This window comes from Netta rufina (genome assembly GCF_964035555.1).
Source record: "Netta rufina genome assembly, chromosome: 14".
Taxonomy (NCBI): domain Eukaryota; kingdom Metazoa; phylum Chordata; class Aves; order Anseriformes; family Anatidae; genus Netta; species Netta rufina.
The window spans coordinates 19,816,313-19,834,242 of record NC_140137.1 but is presented as its reverse complement, the minus strand read 5'-3'; the positions used below and the strand labels follow the sequence as shown (position 1 = coordinate 19,834,242).

The following is a 17,930-nucleotide window of genomic DNA, read 5'->3' as shown; positions in this document are numbered from 1 at the left end:
CCCTCTCCAGGGGCTGCCAGCACACAGCAGGGACAGCACCACGGCTGGCCCCTGCACTGCAGCTGCTGCAAATGCAAACTTCTGAGCTGAAAGACAAACTGGAGAGCTCAGATTCAGCCCCTTGGCTGTCCTCTCCTAGCCTGAAGTTTGCTAAAATGTGGAACGTTCTTACCCTATGCACGACAGAGAGATTTGTAAGCTAAATATATGCACGGGTGTACGCGCTGCTTTCCAGCAAGCGTGCTTCCCCAGCAGAGCTCGCAGCCCACAGCCCTGCAAACTTGCAGATATTTTGCAGTGCAATCAAAAGTTTAAAAAACTTCAATTAGGCAAGTGCAGACATATGCAAGGAGACAGCACATAATTAGTGAAAAGCAAACTAGATACTTTGGAACTTAAATGATCTAACGCATAATTGGTACATAAGTAAGAATATTTGTTTGTTTATTCTACACGGGGTCACCTACTGCTTCCACCGAACAAAGCTGTCAGTGGTTTTAAAAGGAGCAGGCTTCTGTTTCTTCAGCCAATTATTTTCTCACCAGAGATCAGAGCATCAATAAAAAAGAACAAATAAACCGGTTTTTGATCAGCTGAAATATTGGTTATGTGGGATTTTTATCATCTTCCTTATTGCAATAAACATAAACAAAGAATCACATATGTACCAACACTGCCAACTCTTGTAATTTCTCTCAGCACTTTGTGACAGCTGATGTTTATGCTCATCCACCTGTCTAGAGACAGGGTAGCTGTGGGTTTGGAGGATTCAGGATTTATTTTTAAGAACAAGTGTTGACCCTGGAGTTACAGGAAACACCTGTAAGCTTCCATCTTGGGGCTAGGTTCCTAGTAAGGGCTAGTTAATCATGGCAAAGGCAACACAGCTGCTTCACGAGGCACCTGTTTTATAGGCACAGGCTGCTGGGGCTCTGGCTTTTTGGAGCAGGTCAGCTAGCAGGAGAAGTGTTGTCCCCAGTGATGGAGGGCACTGCTCACTCTTGTAAGTAAATCCCATGGGGCATCAAACAAAAGCGGCTGTTCTGTGTCCTTTCAAAGATCCATCTGACTTGTTTCTGTATTTCCTATTACCAGTAACCAGTGATGCACCAGAGAAAGTGCATGGGGTGGTCTTTAATGCTTGATGGCAACTTGCTAAGGAGAAAGCAGGAAGCCAATGTAGGGTCTGCTTTATCCTGCACTGCAGTAATGGCTCTAAGCACAGGGAAACCTTTCTTCTCTCATTTGTAGAAGCTAGCTCTGTATTTCTGTAACCTTGTGAGATATGAGTGAGCACAGACCTTGTTTGGCACTTCTGGGACTGGCACCAGCACAGGCAGTGTACTGCTATCCTGGGCATGAGCCCAAAGCCTCCCAGGGGTGAGCAGCACCACAGACACTGCCCTGGGCACCCTCCTGCCTGTCCCTGTGGCTCTCAGCAGGCTGTGGCACTGGGCTCTGGGTCAGGAGTGCAAGAAAAACTCTGAGTGCTCCCAGGGTCTGCAAGGCACACAAAATAAAGCTTCAGATATTCAGGCTAATGGAAGGACTCACTGAAATGCAGTTACACTCTCGATTTTCCAGTACTAGTGAATGGACACAGCAACCTCTCTGATTCCAAAACTAGTAAGATTTCTGTGTTTATACTCAGGGCCTTGAGATTAGTAGATGCCAGCAGCTGCTGAGCAAGGATTAATCAGGTGGAAGTGGCTTCCTTTGGGAACATACGGGCTGTGTTCCTGCCCTGCAGAAGGGCGTTGCTGTGTACAAGGCTAGATCCAGGTGGACGTGGTCAGGACACTTCAGTAAGGATGTGAATGCTGTACATCCAAACAGCTCTTGGCAAGCTGCGTCTTTGTGCATTTGTCAAAGCTGATGTGTCCTTCAGAAGTGGCTGTGTCACTACGCCAAGTCAGTGCTGAACGCAGTGGAGCGTATGATGACAGGCAAAAATACGGATGAGCACTCTGACATACATACGGGCACCTCCTGGTTTGCATTTTCAGCTAGAAGTACGGGAAAATGCTTTAGATTAAAAATGCGATGTCTGGAAAGGCCTATAGCCTCCAGGCTCCTCTCAGCCCTGGCGGTGATGAACTGGCTTCCGCAGAACCCCACAGGGAAGGGGAGGAGATGGGCAGGACTGAACCGAGCGGCAGAGCGCAGGCACCTGCCCTTCCAGCAGTCTCCTGCCTCGGTCCCTCAGCTCCCCAGGAGGAAAGGACACAGAAGGGAAGAGCGTTTCTGGAAAGGCTGTTGAAATATCCCTGACTTCAGTCATGCATATTTATGAATTTGGACTTAGGGTATCGCAGCTGGAAAATTGATAACAATGTTCTAGCAATGAGCACTGTTTACATAAACAGAAACACAAATGATCAAATATCCAATAACCTTATGCAAAGCAGTTTTAAAGGAAATATTTTTTCCTAACAAAACATTTTTTAAGGTTTAACTTAATCTGTTCTCTTCAGTTACTTTGTCTCTTGGGAATAAGCACATTAAAACAATGACAATCTGAACAAGCAAGAAAAGGCATTATAGTGTCATTATCAATACAAACCAACTTAAAATGCTTCCCATATGTAGAGGAGAGCTACAGCGTGATTGCAAACAAAATCTCTGATCACTTTTTCAAACAATGCCTAATCTGTTCTATAGCCACGGCTCTGTGGAAGCTGCATCTGCAAACAAAAATTACAGTATGTAACTAAAGTTGTCACCACAGCTGAACAAATACATTCTAGCTAATATTTCACTTATTTCTCTGTTTTGGAATATATTCAAAATCAGGACACAACTTGCAAATGTCTTAATCACTGGTTCTTTTTCCAGGTTCCTCCATACAATGCTTCCCTGTGCCAATTGCTCATGAGCAGCACAGGACAGAAACAACCCTGGAAGGCCAGAATTCAGACTGATGAAATCCGGGTGCAGGAAAATCCTTCTCCCCAAGGTGATGGTTTGTTATAAAACAGTACAGCAGACACCCAGAATATGGTACCTGAATTCAGTTGTGGGATGTCTCCTGTTTTGTAAATTCCTGGCTATGTGGTGTAAGCAGTTGCCCTGACACGGATCTCAGGGAGCAGTTTGATTTCTGAGCCCTTGGGATGCAGGTGGCGTGGCGCATGGGAAGGTCTGCATGCGGATTGCTCGCTGCCTGTCCTAGGCTTGAAGAATAAATGTGCCAGGAGCATCTGTGTTAGGGGTGGACTGCTGGATGTGCTGAGTTTTGTAGCCTGAGGACTCTGCCATTGCCTGTAAGGCCCCTGCTGATCACCAGTCAGGGTCTTTTTCCCCAAAGAGAAGGATCCTAAATGTGGAGACAGGAGCCTCAGTGGTCAGAGGGAAAGTAGGGAGGTGGCTCCTGCCTGCGAGATCAGCGCTGCAAGGAGCACACGATGCTGCCTGGCGGCCTCACACACAGCAGGTCTCTGTAGTGTAAAAAGGAAACAGTGAGGAGGGGCCGGGGGGCTGTGGCTGCTGGCACCAGCTGGGGACACAGCTCCCGCAGGGCCGCATCCTGCTGCAGGACCTGAGCTGATGCCAATCTTGGGGGAAAGGGGGGGAACATCCTTCACATCCCACAGCAGTTTGGGCTCTGAAGGCAATGCTTCAAATGTGATGTGAAAAGCAAAATGTTAGTAGTCCAGGGCTCCTTAACCTCCCCATTCAGAAGCAGCAGTGTGAACTTTCAAACATTTCCCCTTCTGGGGGAGAAGGTGGCCGGGTGCGTTACCACACGGTGCCCTTACTCTGGTGCTGCTCTCTCCAGTCCCAGTAACAAGGGGAAAAACACACTGGCTACAGTAAGGAAGCAGCTGTGAGGATGCAGTGATGTCAAGTTGCTTCCATATACAGTCTTGTAATGTTTTTTCATGAAATATTCATAACTCGTCCCATCCCCATTAGTACTTCTGCACCTGCCGGAGCTGTGGAGCAGGAGCGGTGCCGTGTGCCCTTGCCTGCTCCGCTGGTGCTGCGCAGCCACTCCTCCCCGGTGCTCCCAGAAAACACAAATTAGCTGAAACACCCCTGGCTACTGCGCAGGCTGCTCAGTCAATGTCATCTTAACTGGGATAATTACGGAAAATACTAATTATCAGTAATGGGTGGGAGGTTATGATTTCTTGTGCTCTGGGAGATCCCGAGAGCCCTCCGCACATCAGCGTGGCTGCCCTGAGGGATGAGCCTGGGCACTCCCCCTGCAGCACCCCTGGGAGCAGGACGAAGGGGAAGGGTCCCCACACCCTGGGCAGCACCGCTGCCTTTTGGGATGGGAATGGCATCTTCTGAACACTGCGGGCCCTAACGAGTGCTTGGGGCTTGTTTGCATGCAAGAGGAATGAGCAATGGCAGCAGGCATGAGGGAGGATGAATGAACCTGATTATACCTACACCTGCAACTGTTGTCTTTGCCCTTACGCCATATGTTTGCCTTGTCTTTTGTGGAAACCACCTCTGCAGCTGTTATTGCCAGGATGTAAATGTGAAATGCATCAAGGACAGGTAAGAGACCAAGATTTATTTTTGCTGGTCCAGTCACTTGGCCACAGCCAGACCTCAGAAATGCATTCCCTTGTTAGCAGTAAGCCTGCAGGTGCTTGCTCACAGAATTAACCCTTGGGGCGTGTTCCTTTCCTCAGCAGAGAGATCTCACCTGCCTGCAGCTCACTTCAAAATCTTCAAAGCCCTTTCGCGGATTACGGGACACAAGGCCAGAGAAATAGTATGGAAAATGCACACAGGTGCTTCATGCAAAGCACTGATGTCTTTGCATGAAAATCAGTGCTGTGTGGTGGGTGTGAAGTGGTTCACTGAGGGGCAGAGGCTGAGCAGAGCCAGGCACTGGCTGTGCCCTGAGCTGCACCCCTTACCATGGGTCTCCTGCTCTGTGTGCGGCACCAGGCCTGGGGGAATCAAAAGGGCCACTGGGAAGGAAACTACCAGTACAGAGAATTAGGAGTTTTAGGCAGAAGTAGCTGTTTTCAATCTAAAGTTACAAGGAAAAGAGATGAGAACATGGGCACGTGTGCATGCACACACAGAAAAGAAAAAAATGACAAGGAGAGAAATAATAGCCAAAAGTAATTTGTTCCTAACCTGTTAAAAATAAAAATAGCTGGTGAACAAGTTCACTACGTGGACCATCTGCATTTCATAAGCATAAGTTAAAATCCTGACACCATCTGTTCAACTGGAATTTTAATACTGTACCAATATGCCAAACCACAATTACGTTAGCAAGGACAGCAGCCTCCTCATTTACCAGCAACTCGCTGCCATGCTTTAATGAGACGGGGGACCTAAAAGCAGCCAACTGGGAGCAAAACGAAACGGGCTGCTTGCTGCTGCCCCTGGTGTGGGGCGGGCAGGTGGTGGGACCCGGGGAGCCGCCCTCACAGTCACAGCGTAACCAGGTGATGTGGGCAGGAGTTGAAGGCTAAAAAGCAAAGAGAAGAAAGCCTCTGGATTGTCACAGTGTAATTTGTTCGCAGTGCCAGCAGTGCGTGTGCCATCCCACAGAGCTTGCTGCCTCGGTGAAGTCCTTCCAGAGGAGAGATCCATCATGGCCCCGATGGGGTCCGAGGCAGCCGGCGCCGCGCTGCTTGTCGTGGCTCGGAGCTTGCTACCTGCCCGGCACCCGCTGCAGCCGCCTCTCCCGCCTGCGTCTGTCGCTGATGCACCACAGAGATCCTGGCCGGCACCGCGGATTCGGGTTGAGTTTGAATTTGATGGCAAATGTAAATTTTGTGAAGTGTCTAAAGAAAACCTTCTTTTGACAAATGAGCCAAGCAAGATTTACACCATCCTTTAACTAATTAGTCCTAGGGAGGCTGGTGAAAGCCTTTGCAGAGTTTTTATTGGTTCTTGTGGGGAAAAAATCCATTGAAAAGTGGAAATTAATATAGCATCTGTCAAGCCTTCTTCAGTGGCTTTTTTTTTTGCTTAGCAGTAGTCTATAGTTACAAGCCATACATCATGTTCTGTATGTCTTAGGATCAATTTCTTCAAGCAAGAAACTTAGAAATGTGTTCCTTTTCCACTGTAAATGATGTAAAATGAAAGAAACTGAGGCAGGAGAGGCGAGGAAGGCAAAATACTGACAAGTGAATAAATCTTAAAGACATAACACAAACATTTTTTCCTGATCAATGGAACTATATAAGCATGCTCATGAAATTTAATTAAGTTCTGCGCCTCAAAGAAATCCATGTGCAATAGTTCAGTGTAATTATTTATTTACTGTCTGCCATGTAGCTTTTAGCTTTCATCCAGAAAATGATCGGTTTCTGCTGCACTTTCGTGAGCAGGTGCGCAGCAAGGAGGCAGCAACTCGAATGGTTTGTGAGAAGGTTTCCTCTCCTCTCCCAGCCTGTGTGTCGACTGTCTGCTCACGAAGAAAACCTACGGCTGCGTTTAGGCACACTTCAAGTACGATCTGGTTTGTATCGAAGCCACCAGCACAGGTTTGTTTCTGTATGTGGACTCCTGCAGCTTCAGGCCCTGCACCATGCTGGCATGAAGCACTGTGCACAGCCCCTGCTCCCTGCCCCATGGTGCACAGAGCCCTCGGTGCTCAGCCCGCAGGGGGATGCTTTCCCTGCTCACAGAGGACCAGGACACATCCTGCACCACATCCTACAGCAGCAGCCCCTAGGGACGTGCTTGTGCTGCCACCGGCTGCACGCAGCAGCCCAGGAGGCTGCCAACCTCTTGGCACAGCACACGGATGGGTGGGTGAGCCGATCCCATCCAGCCGCTGCTTCGTGCCCTTCTTGCCTGGGCGAAGGGGGCAGTTTCACTATTTTCCTTGAAGGCTGAGATTTTCAGAATCTGAAGAGGTATGGATGTCACGTTCCTCGAGACAAAGCAGATGACTTTTTTATCCTCTGTTTTTATCTTTCTGTTTCTGAATTGCCATGTTTTCGTGCAACAATTTTTCCCAAAGGAGAAGATGTTTAGATCCAGGATTTGGTTTCAAACCCCACAGGGGTTTGAATCTGTCAGTTTGGATTGGGTTTCCACAAACTCATCTCTTTGTAGGATGCAAATCTGTAGCATTGCATCCGTTCGGCTTGTTTCATCTGTAACACTAAGCCCAAAAGAAGAAATAGCTGAACAGTAGGGGGTCCTGTTTGGGAAGGAAATGAACAAAATCCAGTTCTGCTGCCAGCAGATGTGGATGCTATGGGAGCCGTGGCTTCTGCCTGTTTACATCCAGACCTTAATGACTCCCTGATCTTTGTCTGGGCTGGCAGAGGTGCCATGGCCTTGGCAGAAACACCCGGGGGAATCAGCGAGGAGCACAGCGAGCAGGGGCCTGGCCTCTCCCCAGCAGTGGGGATCTCACTGAGGTGTGGGAATCCTGCCCACAGACCCAACGGGCACTGACCTTTCAGTCCCTTTGCAACAGACTGCAGCTTCTGCCTCCACCTGGGGGACCCTTCAAAGCAACTGAGTCTTTAATCAAATCTTTACTTGTGGAAGCATTTTCATCAGCGTCCTTATTTAAATATTCTTTGTCTCGTTAAAATAAGGGAGGCCAGCTTTCTATCTGCAGACTCTGCCCTGGAAGAAGGGAATGAATTATTCCTCAGGTAATATAAGTGCATTGACTTGAGAGAATAGAGGATTTGTTCTCCTGAATGCTCACAAATGAATGAAATCAAGCACACCTAGGAACGATTCCTGCCCAGCTATGAAACACATGCCTGTACATCCTGATAGCGGTGGTTTCACCAGAAAGTAACAGCACCTGGGGCCTGCACGTGGTTTAGGTTAAATGTCTAAAAATTAAAAAGGTTAATCAAGCTATGGGTGCAGAACCCCTCTAACCTTACAAGGGTTTAAATGCCAATGGCAGGATTGAGAGAAAGTCATCCTATTCCGAAACGCCAGGAATGGCAGAGAGGTAAATTGAACAGAAGAAAAGCATTCATGTTACAGCATGTCCTGATAAAATTAATGAGACTAAAGGAACGCACCTTCAGGAAATTGTCAGCGATATCTTTCAGATACTGACCTATCAAGAAAGCACAGCTGTACTTAAGTACACTGGATAAAATTATTATATGAAATAATGAGATATCTTCCATAACAAGTCTTAAATTAGCCAAGCTGCACGGGAGCAGCCACTTTTGTCAGTAGAAAGGAGCCTTACAGGGACAATGCCCTGCAGAAATGCTTGGTCCTTCAGCTGCATCCTTACTGAGCTCATCAAAGCTTTTGCAATTAAACCTGAGGTCTTCGTATTTACTCTTCTATCTATATCAAATAACATTGCATATTATTAAAAATAATGGAAAAAAAATCTTACAAAATACAGTACTACTCATGCATAAAAATGATATTACAACTGATCTGTACTGGGCCATTAATTCAGAAATACAATTTCCCCCCTTAATTCTACAAGAAGGTACTCATTTTTAAGGAAGATTTGTTTATAAACTAGGGATAAACCTTTTTTTCCCACAGTTATGCTGTGGTGTTGTGCTAAACAACCACCAGGCACTCACTTGAGGACCAGTTCCCTGCACAGGCTTTGACGATGACCTGACAGCTAAGAGAGAAACCCAAAGAAAGCTATTCATCAAATTCCTTCTTACTGATGTCTGCATGTTAGAAGCACGGAGACTTTATGTTTTCAATGAAGCATCTCATTTTTTTCAGCAGCCCCCGCCTTCTGCTTTGATGCCCAGCCTACGCTCAGTTGCCATATGACACCACGCTAAGGCAAAGACTGCAAGAGAAAATTCTAATTCGATATGAAAGCTCCCATTACCAATACAGGTGTTACATTTAGTTTAACTGAAGATCAGTAATCACGTTCTCCTATGAGTATGCAAACAGTAAATTTGTAAAAAGCCGCCTTCTCTTTCCAGGCTTGAGCTTAGCCTCTGTAATCCTTCTGTTGCTATATGGAACAAAATGTTCAACTTCCCCACGCTACAAGTGAAAACCCTGAGCTGAGAAAAAATCAGCTCTTCGTAGGAGCATAAATAAACATATTTTCAAGCTCTCTGATGGCATGCTCACTCCAGCTTTGCTCTGAGATTTTGGCCTTGAGAATATTTAAAGTGCAAAATTCAGCCAAAATCAGCATGTTCCACCGGGTTCTATTTCAGCCTGATTTAATTCTGGTGTAAAAATATATTCTGATTCAGTTTGATGGAAATTCAGTCTGAAGTTCTTAAAATAAGACTCCTCCAAAATACGCAGGGAAAGAGAGCTTTTTCTTTTGGTTTGGCTCCCAGGCCCTGGACAAAGAGGGGTGCAGGAGCAGAAGTGCTGCAGCCCCGTCCCCACGTGCAGTCAGAGCTCCAGCCGGAGGCAGTGCCTTCATGCTGCTCTTCCCTCTGGAGTACTTCTGGGCTGGGAATGCAGTAAAAACTTGGATTCATGCTCCTGTTTGAAATTAAAGATTTGGGGCTGCTGTACTTTTTTAATTTGGGGGCTCAGCACTGTGGTGAGCTCAAGGCTCTCTGTAGGGGCCCCGAGGAGGCAGCAGGGATGCCGAGGTGCCGGGACACCCAGCCTCTGGAGGCATGGGCCAGTGATCACAATTCCCTCTAGCCAGCCAGACCCAGCATTTGTTCAACCAAGTCATTTGTACGCAAGGTTCTCACAGTGGATTACAAACCAAGGCAGCCAGGGGTTTCTTCACTGCATTTTGGGTAAGGGAATATTTTAGCTGCCTTAGCAGCTAATCAATAAGCTCCTATAAATTGCTAATCACTGTTAGTAGATTCAGAACAAGTACTAAAAAAATTTTAACGCCAGTAGTTTATGAACCAGCTTCCTAAGCTCATCCAGTTATTACAGCTGCAGAGTGCTCACACCAACGCTCGGCTTATGGACGGAAGGTATTTTACATGACTGGTAGTTGATACAGAGCGGTCAGCGGGATCACACTCTAATCGAACAGTTTATATTTATGGCTATTTCAACAATGCTCATAACCAGCTATTGAAATGTAAAAAGTATTATCAGAATTCCAGGCTTCTCACTTTTTAAAAAATATTATTGGAAAACTAATGTAACAAGATAATTTGACAAAATTAAGGAAAACAGCCTACACAGTACTCTGATGTCCAGTACGCTGCTCATCCCTATTTTATTTGTCCAGGTCCTACTAGCAGAGATAAAACCAAAGGCCATTCACTCCAAAAGAAAGTTCTTAGGAAGGCTTTAGTAAGGGCCAGTAGCACCAAAATAAAAAACCAGCCTCCCACATGACCAGTACAGGGAGATGTTATCTGCTGTAAGCTCAATTACATCGTCAGGTTTAAAACTCGACATCCATTGTTCCTTAAGATTTACCCTAACCTCGTGCACCTGAAGCATTGGGTTAACATCAGGCTGTGTAACAGTGGCAGAAATGTTTTATGTTGTTCCAGTATTAACTTGAGCATGCCTTCTGAAAGTAGCGGGCTGAAATCGCTCACGGAAAATTCATTGGAATGTCCAATTCATTCACCGTTACATTTTAGACACAACTTAAGAAATTCCATCAAGTCTAACTCCTGTCTGTTTTCTTCCTTTATAAAAAATGGTTTTGAGTTAGATTCATAAAAGGTTACTGCTACTCTTTTCAAAGATGTAATTTAGATTTTGCTTCTTGTCTCTATATTTACTGTATGTTAGACTTGAACTTGAAAAGCCGAAAAAAAGGAGAAGAAACTGAGAAAATGTTGTGGTTACAAATTTAAACAAATCCAGGATGACTTGAAAAAAAAAACCTGCTGCAAGGAAGTGTTTGCCTGTATATACAATATGTTGCTGATATTCATTGAATGGCAAATATCTGTGTTATGTTTTCTTATTTACACTCCTTGCTCTTTCTGATTTCTTTTTTCCTTCGAACCACCACTACGTTTCAGCAGGTTTTAGAGAATGCCTGAGCCCATCAGATGGAGCAAAGCTCTGGCAGACTGGCTGCTGGGGGCGATTCCTCCCTGCTCCATAGAGACCAGCCCAGTGAGACTGAAATATTTTCACCTCTAAGCCACAACCCCACGTGCCGAGCTGTCCTCCCTCCGAACCTGGTGGGCACAGGCTTGGTGCCTGTTCCTCATCTGCCCCGACGGCAGCTCAGGGCCGTCTTGCAGGGACGTCTCTGTGTTACAGTGAGGGGACCAGCTGGTCCATGGAAACATACCGTGGGCTCTCATACACACCGTTCCTGGAAAACGTCCAGCTCCAGAGGGGTTGGGCTGCAGTTTAAAATACAGCGATAGTTTTCCTAAATGCCAGCCCTGCAGCAGCGGGCCTCCCAGTGCAGAGCCAGTACTCCCAGCATCTCCCCGTACTGCACTGGGCCTGCACGGCCCTTCTGGTGGCTGGAAACGACAGGGGAGTCCCAAAATCAGGCAAAGGCCAGGCCTGTGTCTCTTCCAGCAGGGCTCACCCTGCTGCGGGAGCTCACGGCAGCGCAGAGGCCCTCTGAGCACGGGCAGGTTCGAGTTCTCCTGGCAGGAATCCTGCCTGCAGCGGAGGGAGGACGTGCACCATTAAGTTGTACTCTGGAGCGGCAAGATAACAGATCTATATATTCATGTTAAACATCTATATTGAGCACTCAGGTCGATGAAGATCCTACCGAAGGGATACGGAACGTCAGCCAGGCCGTGAACACCGGGTAGCGACAAAGGCCAGCACACAACGGCCACCCGAGCGGGTTCCCAAACGTCACTATTCGTACATCTCCACAATGAAGCCTGAGCCCTGTACCCACCCAGTACACTTTTTCACCAAGCTTTGCTTCAGTTACCCACTGAGCTGAAGACTTTCAGACTAATCTAACAATCAGATTTGACATTATTGGTTTCCAATAAATAATAGCATTTTTCATCTGTGGAACAACTCTAATCAAACTGACAGCCTCTGCAGGCTTTTCAGTCTGCCATGACAAAGTGGGAAAGCATCACCCATCGCTCAGGTATGAGCAGAAAGCTGGGAGCAAGGTCCTTGTGACTCTTTGAATACGCTAACAGACCTGGCTGACCACGCTACGCCCCCACCATGTGCAGACGAGCATCCTTGTGAGCGCTCCGAGTTTTGGTCAGCCAGAGGGACCGGGTTCACAGACAGTGACAATACCTGGAAACAAACATCTCCTGGCTACAGGAAAGGAAGACTGCATTATTCATCGGCTTAGATTTTATTTTGTTATCTCTTAGGTCATTTTTATCTTCGCTGATTTAAAGCCAGACAAAACAAACTACAAGAACATACAGGTCTATCAGTTTTAAGGTATAGGGAAATTGGTGGTTTCTCTTCTACATCTAAGCCTTTGACAGCAGAGCTGTAGGTGTCACTGCACAAGAGGGTTCATCTTGTTAGGCAAATTTCTGCCACGCAGTTCATTTACGAGTCAGCGATACGCACATCAGCTCAATCTCTTTTAGCTCTGCTCACACATACAGAGGGGCTGGCTGCGGGCGGCTGCATTATTCCCAGGGGATCGTGTTGTATGGATGACACCAGGATCACCCCAGGGATGCATGTCCAGTGAATGGCCAGCAGAGAGCCCTCGCAGAGTGTACCACAGCATTGTGGAATCATACAATATCAGATTTGGAAGGGACCCACAGGGCTCATCGAGTCCACCTCCTCGGTCCCCAAAGGATCACCCAAAAAAATCAGACCATGTGTCTGCTCAGCTTTCCTTCTGCGCAGCCCCAGCCAAGAGGTCTCATCTGTTTAACCCAGAACCTGAAATCTACTTCAGAAATACCTCAGCCTCCTACCAGCAAGTGACAACGACACCCAGCCAGCATCCTCGTGAAAGAGGGAGGCGAGGAGGCCAGCATTTAGCACTGCCACTAGAGCCAGTGGAGGCAGCACCCGCCCTTCAGCAGCAAGATCCTTGTTGGCTAACCGCTGGCTATTGGAGATGCAGGGCCAGGATTGCCCCACGGTGTCCTTGGAGCATTTGCAGATGCTTGAGCTTCGACCTGCGCACAGATGTGAAGTGTCTGGTGCAAGGAGAGGCTTAAGCGCACCAGGCCGGTTGTTCTCATTGCCTCACACTTGCTCAGACTTTGCAAATGGCCCCAGGAAGGGCAGGGACAGGCAGCTATCTCAACCTCCATATTCTTTTCAGCCAGTGAACTTGAAGGAGCTTTTCTCAAGCCCTCTCCACCTGCCTGTTGTGGGGAAACATTTGGGATAAATTGCAGGCTTGACGTCTCTAACAAATTCTCTTGGTGTAGCTGTCAGTACCCCCATCTTTTCCCTAGTTCTTTCCCTCCAGATTGTGTGTGAATTTTCTCACCCTTTCCTCCATCTGTACTTCTATATTTGCTCCATTTTGCCTAGTGTCTCTCCTCTCCCCCTCCTTTGCTGCTCCAGCTGAGCAGAGGGCACCCGGCGCCTCGTGCTGCGAGCCGTGCCCCTGGCCGGGGAGCCACGCGAGCAGAGGCAGGGGCAACCACAATGTGCTGCAGTCAAGACCTCCCCTCTGCAGCAGGGACTGTTCTGGGAGCCTGTTACAATCCCTGCTGCTGAAAAGCAGAGAGAAGAGACGTGCCATGGGGTCCTGGAGGACACAGTGATACCCTGAGGGGCTAAAATGCATCTTCTCCCCATCGCAACCCGCCCCACAGCCACGTCACGCTGCTCCCAGCTGCTCTGCAGACACGTACACGCAGTGCCCTGTCGCTGACCTGCTGCCTGAAGCTAAGCCCTCCTCCTCCTCCTCCATCTCCAGTCTGTCGTGTTGCACTTCTGGCACCCACAGCGTGCACATGTAGGACAATCACCCACAGTCCGGGCAGCTCTGCACGCCTGGATCCAAGCGAAAAGGGCTGGTGTGTAGGTTACGGGACGTGGTGAGGGAGAGCCTGCTTCTGGCACTGCAAAGCCAGGAATGGGGCCAGGCTACAGAAGGCAGAGCCAGCCCATATGCTTTAACACCACCACCACTGCCACCCCCCCAGCACGCACCAGATGTTCCCCTGTGCATCTGTGATTCATCCCATTGTAGAGGCTGGAGACAGCTTAAGGTGAAGATCTAAGCAGAGGCCATCACTCTCTTCAAAATATGAGTGCTTGGGGTGGGGTTTTACTTCAAGATCATTGACAAAACAGGAGGGAAAACCACTGAAGTGTTCAATTCAGAAATCCAACTGTAGGTAGTATTTTATTTTATTTTTTAATTTCATTGGCACAACAGAAACTGGAGGGAAAGAAGATGCACGAGCGGAACCCCCATCCCTTCCTCCACTCGTGCCCCACCTGCGAGCAGGAACACAGGCTGCAGCTCCTGCCCACCCACCACTCAGCGACTGGGTTTCAAAGAACTGCTTAATTATATGGGCCTAATGGCTCAGCACAGCCCGTCTCCAAACCCTGCTTCGCCTTGGCCTACTTGAAGCTGGAGCGGAGCCCAGCTGCGCTCCCAGGATTGCACTGTCATCCTGTGTGCGGGCTCTGCAGCCCATCTCACCACCCACTCAGCAAAACAGCTGCAGGTTTGCTGTTCTGGATGCTTTCTGCGTGCCCTGCATTTCGGGAAAAGCTCCTCCACGGAGAACACGAATCTCCCATTAGCCTTAATAGCACCTAAACTTGAACGAGGGGATAAACTATCATACAATATTAATCATGCAACGCTGTTAACAGCACGCACTGTACCCATGTGAATAGCTGCACGGTTTACACCCCCATCAGCCCATCTGATCTGCTTCCAGAAGGATTTGTACGTGAAGAATGCTCTTTATCTTCATGCCAACCACAGCTATTTACCTTCTGAGGAGTATTTGGAGCACGCTGTGTATTTGGTGCATCAAAACACTGTTTTCCCCCCTATTCTTCCTCCTTTGGGAACAGTCATCCCTTCTCAGCTCTCGACCCCCTCAGCTGTGCATTTCGCAGCAGCTAGTGAGCTGCTCTGCGACGACCACCTTTGCATCTGCCTAACCAGTTGTTTTAGACACCGCCCATGTTTAGGACCATTAACCTGACTGCAACAGCTTGATGAATTAATGCTAATATAGACACAGTTGGCAGCTTCTAATTAAATAATTATGGCTAAACAGCTGCAGAGAAGTTGTAATATTCCACTAGAACGCCAGATGTCAATTTTATTGGTCCTCAAAGTTCAAAATGAAAGCCTTTGGGAGGTTTGGAAAGGGGCTCCTTTTGCTCCAGTGAATTCTGCAGGCACCGTGCTCCTCCCTGCACCCAGCTGCGGCCAGAGCCCATGCACACCGCCAGGAACCTCTGCAGCCCCCAGCAGCTCCAGCACAGCGAGCAGCAACCAGCATGAAGTGAACAGGGAGAGCTGGATTGAGATAAAAAGAGTGGTTCGGCATCACAGTCATTGCTTTACCTAGGGAAGGACCTTTGGAAAAATCCATCTCTGAAACTGTACCAGTGTCAAAAATAGACAGAACCGGTAAGAACCAAATGCAAAGCGTGTTGACTGGATACGTCTTTCCAAGAACTTTAATTGGATTGGGCATTCTGTGTATTGGTGGGAGATTTTGTGATGCCTGCTATAGATTTCCACTCTCCAAAATTTGTAAGGTACCTCTCATCTTGGTACCCTAACTGTAATGATGTGGGAGCAAAAGGCAACCTTTAAAGGTAAAAATTCAATTCATATGGGAGTCAGTAGGTTGTGTTTGTTAATTTGTGTAGAACCTACTTTCATTCTCTCTTCAATTAGCAAAACATTGAGCCTATAAAGAACTTTTCTTCCTGATTCTAAATTTAAATACAATTTATTCTAATCCATTCCTTTAGCTACATGAATTGTTCTCCTCTAACTTGTATAAGACGCTATAATTTTCAAACACGAGAAGCCTAATAATAGAAATCATCTATCCTTGTTAGCATATGAGCCGATCCAAGACCTCTGAACCATTTTGCTAAGAAATCCAGCTAGAAAACTAATTTTACATAAATCTGTGCATGTCAAAAATACAGATAGCTCTTTAGGATGCTAACTTAAGCATCATTACATAAGCAGTTTAGGGTTGCCTGTTGAGCCGAGACACGAGTAGATGGCGCTGAACCCAGCGTTACACACCAACTATTCACTTCCTGATACATCTTTCATCTAAAACTTTTGTCAGCTCCCCACATTACCAAGCCTGCCAACTGTAAGCATTGCACACACCGTGGCAGATCTGCAGGCAAAGCAATTTTTATCCTTCCTTAAATCCCTCTGCCCAAAGCAGCAGCTGGCTGAAGCCCATTTGTACAAATGGACTGGGAAAATGTTCCATCCTTCACCCTCTTTAGATGAAAATGGAAGAAAACATCCTCACGAACCTCTTGCACATTTAAGCACAGCAGTTGGGGAACGATTTTCTGATACAGAATTATAGAATCAAAATCACCCTCGTGTTACCATTGGTAACAGTACCTCTACCTGAATATCAACTTAGAAAGTTAATGAGCCTGCTAGAGCTATCAGCTAAAATTACCACAACAGTATGTGATCTGATGTGATTGCAGTAAGCAGGGCAGATACTTCTCATTATGAGGACTGTTTTTCATAGGCATGTTGCATAACAAGGCACAGCAACTCGCCTCTCTCTGCTCTGAGCCCTCATTTCAGAGCACATCAGTTGGCTCTGAGAAGGCTCCCCGTTGAAAAGCAGCCAGGGGGACGGGATTTTGTTTTCCCTTCCCTGCACGTAAGTGTGTCGGGTTTGCTGACAGATGGTTTGGCTGACTATGCTTGACTATTATCAAGCAGCTTTTACCTTTGCAAATTGAATCCCGTTTGAAGATTTTCTGTAATTAAATCTGCAGCGCGTTTGCAAGGCTCCCATCGCATCGCGCTCGCACGCAGAAGTGTGCAAGGCCATGGGATGGCTGAGCCGCTCAGAGGCGCGGAGCCTTCGCCGCGGGGATGGGCGCTTTTGGCAGTCTGTGCTGCCACCTAGCCAAGACCAAGGCACCGAGTTCAGCCCTGCTTTACCTTTTGCAAGCTTAAACTGAAGAATATCACCCCAGATCAAAATTAAGCTGCAGCAGACACAAGGAAATCTGCACTTTCTGGGCTTTGAGAACCACATGGTCAGAGCCAGGCTTCGAACAGGCAGTGATGCCTCCCTTAGAAATGCCTCGTACTTACGGTAGAAGACATATTCAGTGTAGCTGGACCAGACCTTGTCGTCAGTGTACTGATTGACAAAGGAAGCCGTCACAGAGGAGTTGCAGGCCACCATGTGGAATCCACACTCGGATAACATGTCGAAAGCCCTCTCCAGATGCTTGAACTTGAGATAAAACCTGGAGGTGTACCTTTCTGGAGCTCTGTCTGGGTCTCTGCTTTCATTCAAACTTTCTCCAAAGACCTCTTTGACCAGAGCAATCCTTCCACAAACCAAAATCCTTGGGACCCTCCTGAATTTGGCATCTGCTTGGCTCTCCCTGCCAATAGTGCATGACCCCCGGTACCCAATGGTAATGAATCCCCACTTCCGATCCGATGGTAAGAGCGACGAGGGGGGGCATATTCTCGTGTCACTGCCTTGGGAGACCTCTTCATAGTCACTGTGGCAATAATCGTCGGGGCTTTGCTTGCTGTCGTCGGGAGTCAGCAGTTTGACCAGGTCCGGGAGCTGGAAGTACTCAGCCTCCCTCTTGAGCCTCCCCTTCTCTGGGAAGTGGTCAGGCAGAACCACTTGCTTGTCCCTGAGATAGTCCAGAATATAGCGGAATAGAAAGCCATCTCTGTCGATGAAGAATCTTCCCTTGGAGTCCTTAGCCAGATCGTTGGCTGTGTCTCGTTTTGGGGTGAACATTTTCCACAGCAGGGAGTGAGGGGTGCCAACCAAGGTGGAGTGGCGAGTGAAGTAAACCTGGCCACCCACGTTTAGCTCCACGACCTCCGGGAAGGAGTGCAGCCCGGTCCCCTGCTCCCGAGCAGGAAGGTAAGTCCTGCAGTTGCCACTTAGAGCCAT

At 47.7% G+C, this 17,930-nt stretch overlaps 1 protein-coding gene across 1 annotated transcript in view; it reads right to left on the bottom strand.

Annotated features, from left to right (window-relative positions):
- Positions 1–17,930, bottom strand: part of KCTD16 (potassium channel tetramerization domain containing 16) — a gene marked incomplete at both ends in the record, with an annotated part of 55,128 nt that extends 37,198 nt beyond the window's left edge. Inside the window, one exon of the mRNA XM_084295583.1 lies at positions 17,099–17,930. Within this exon, the coding sequence (XP_084151709.1) occupies positions 17,099–17,930 (832 nt within the window). The remainder of the gene's footprint in view (positions 1–17,098) is intronic.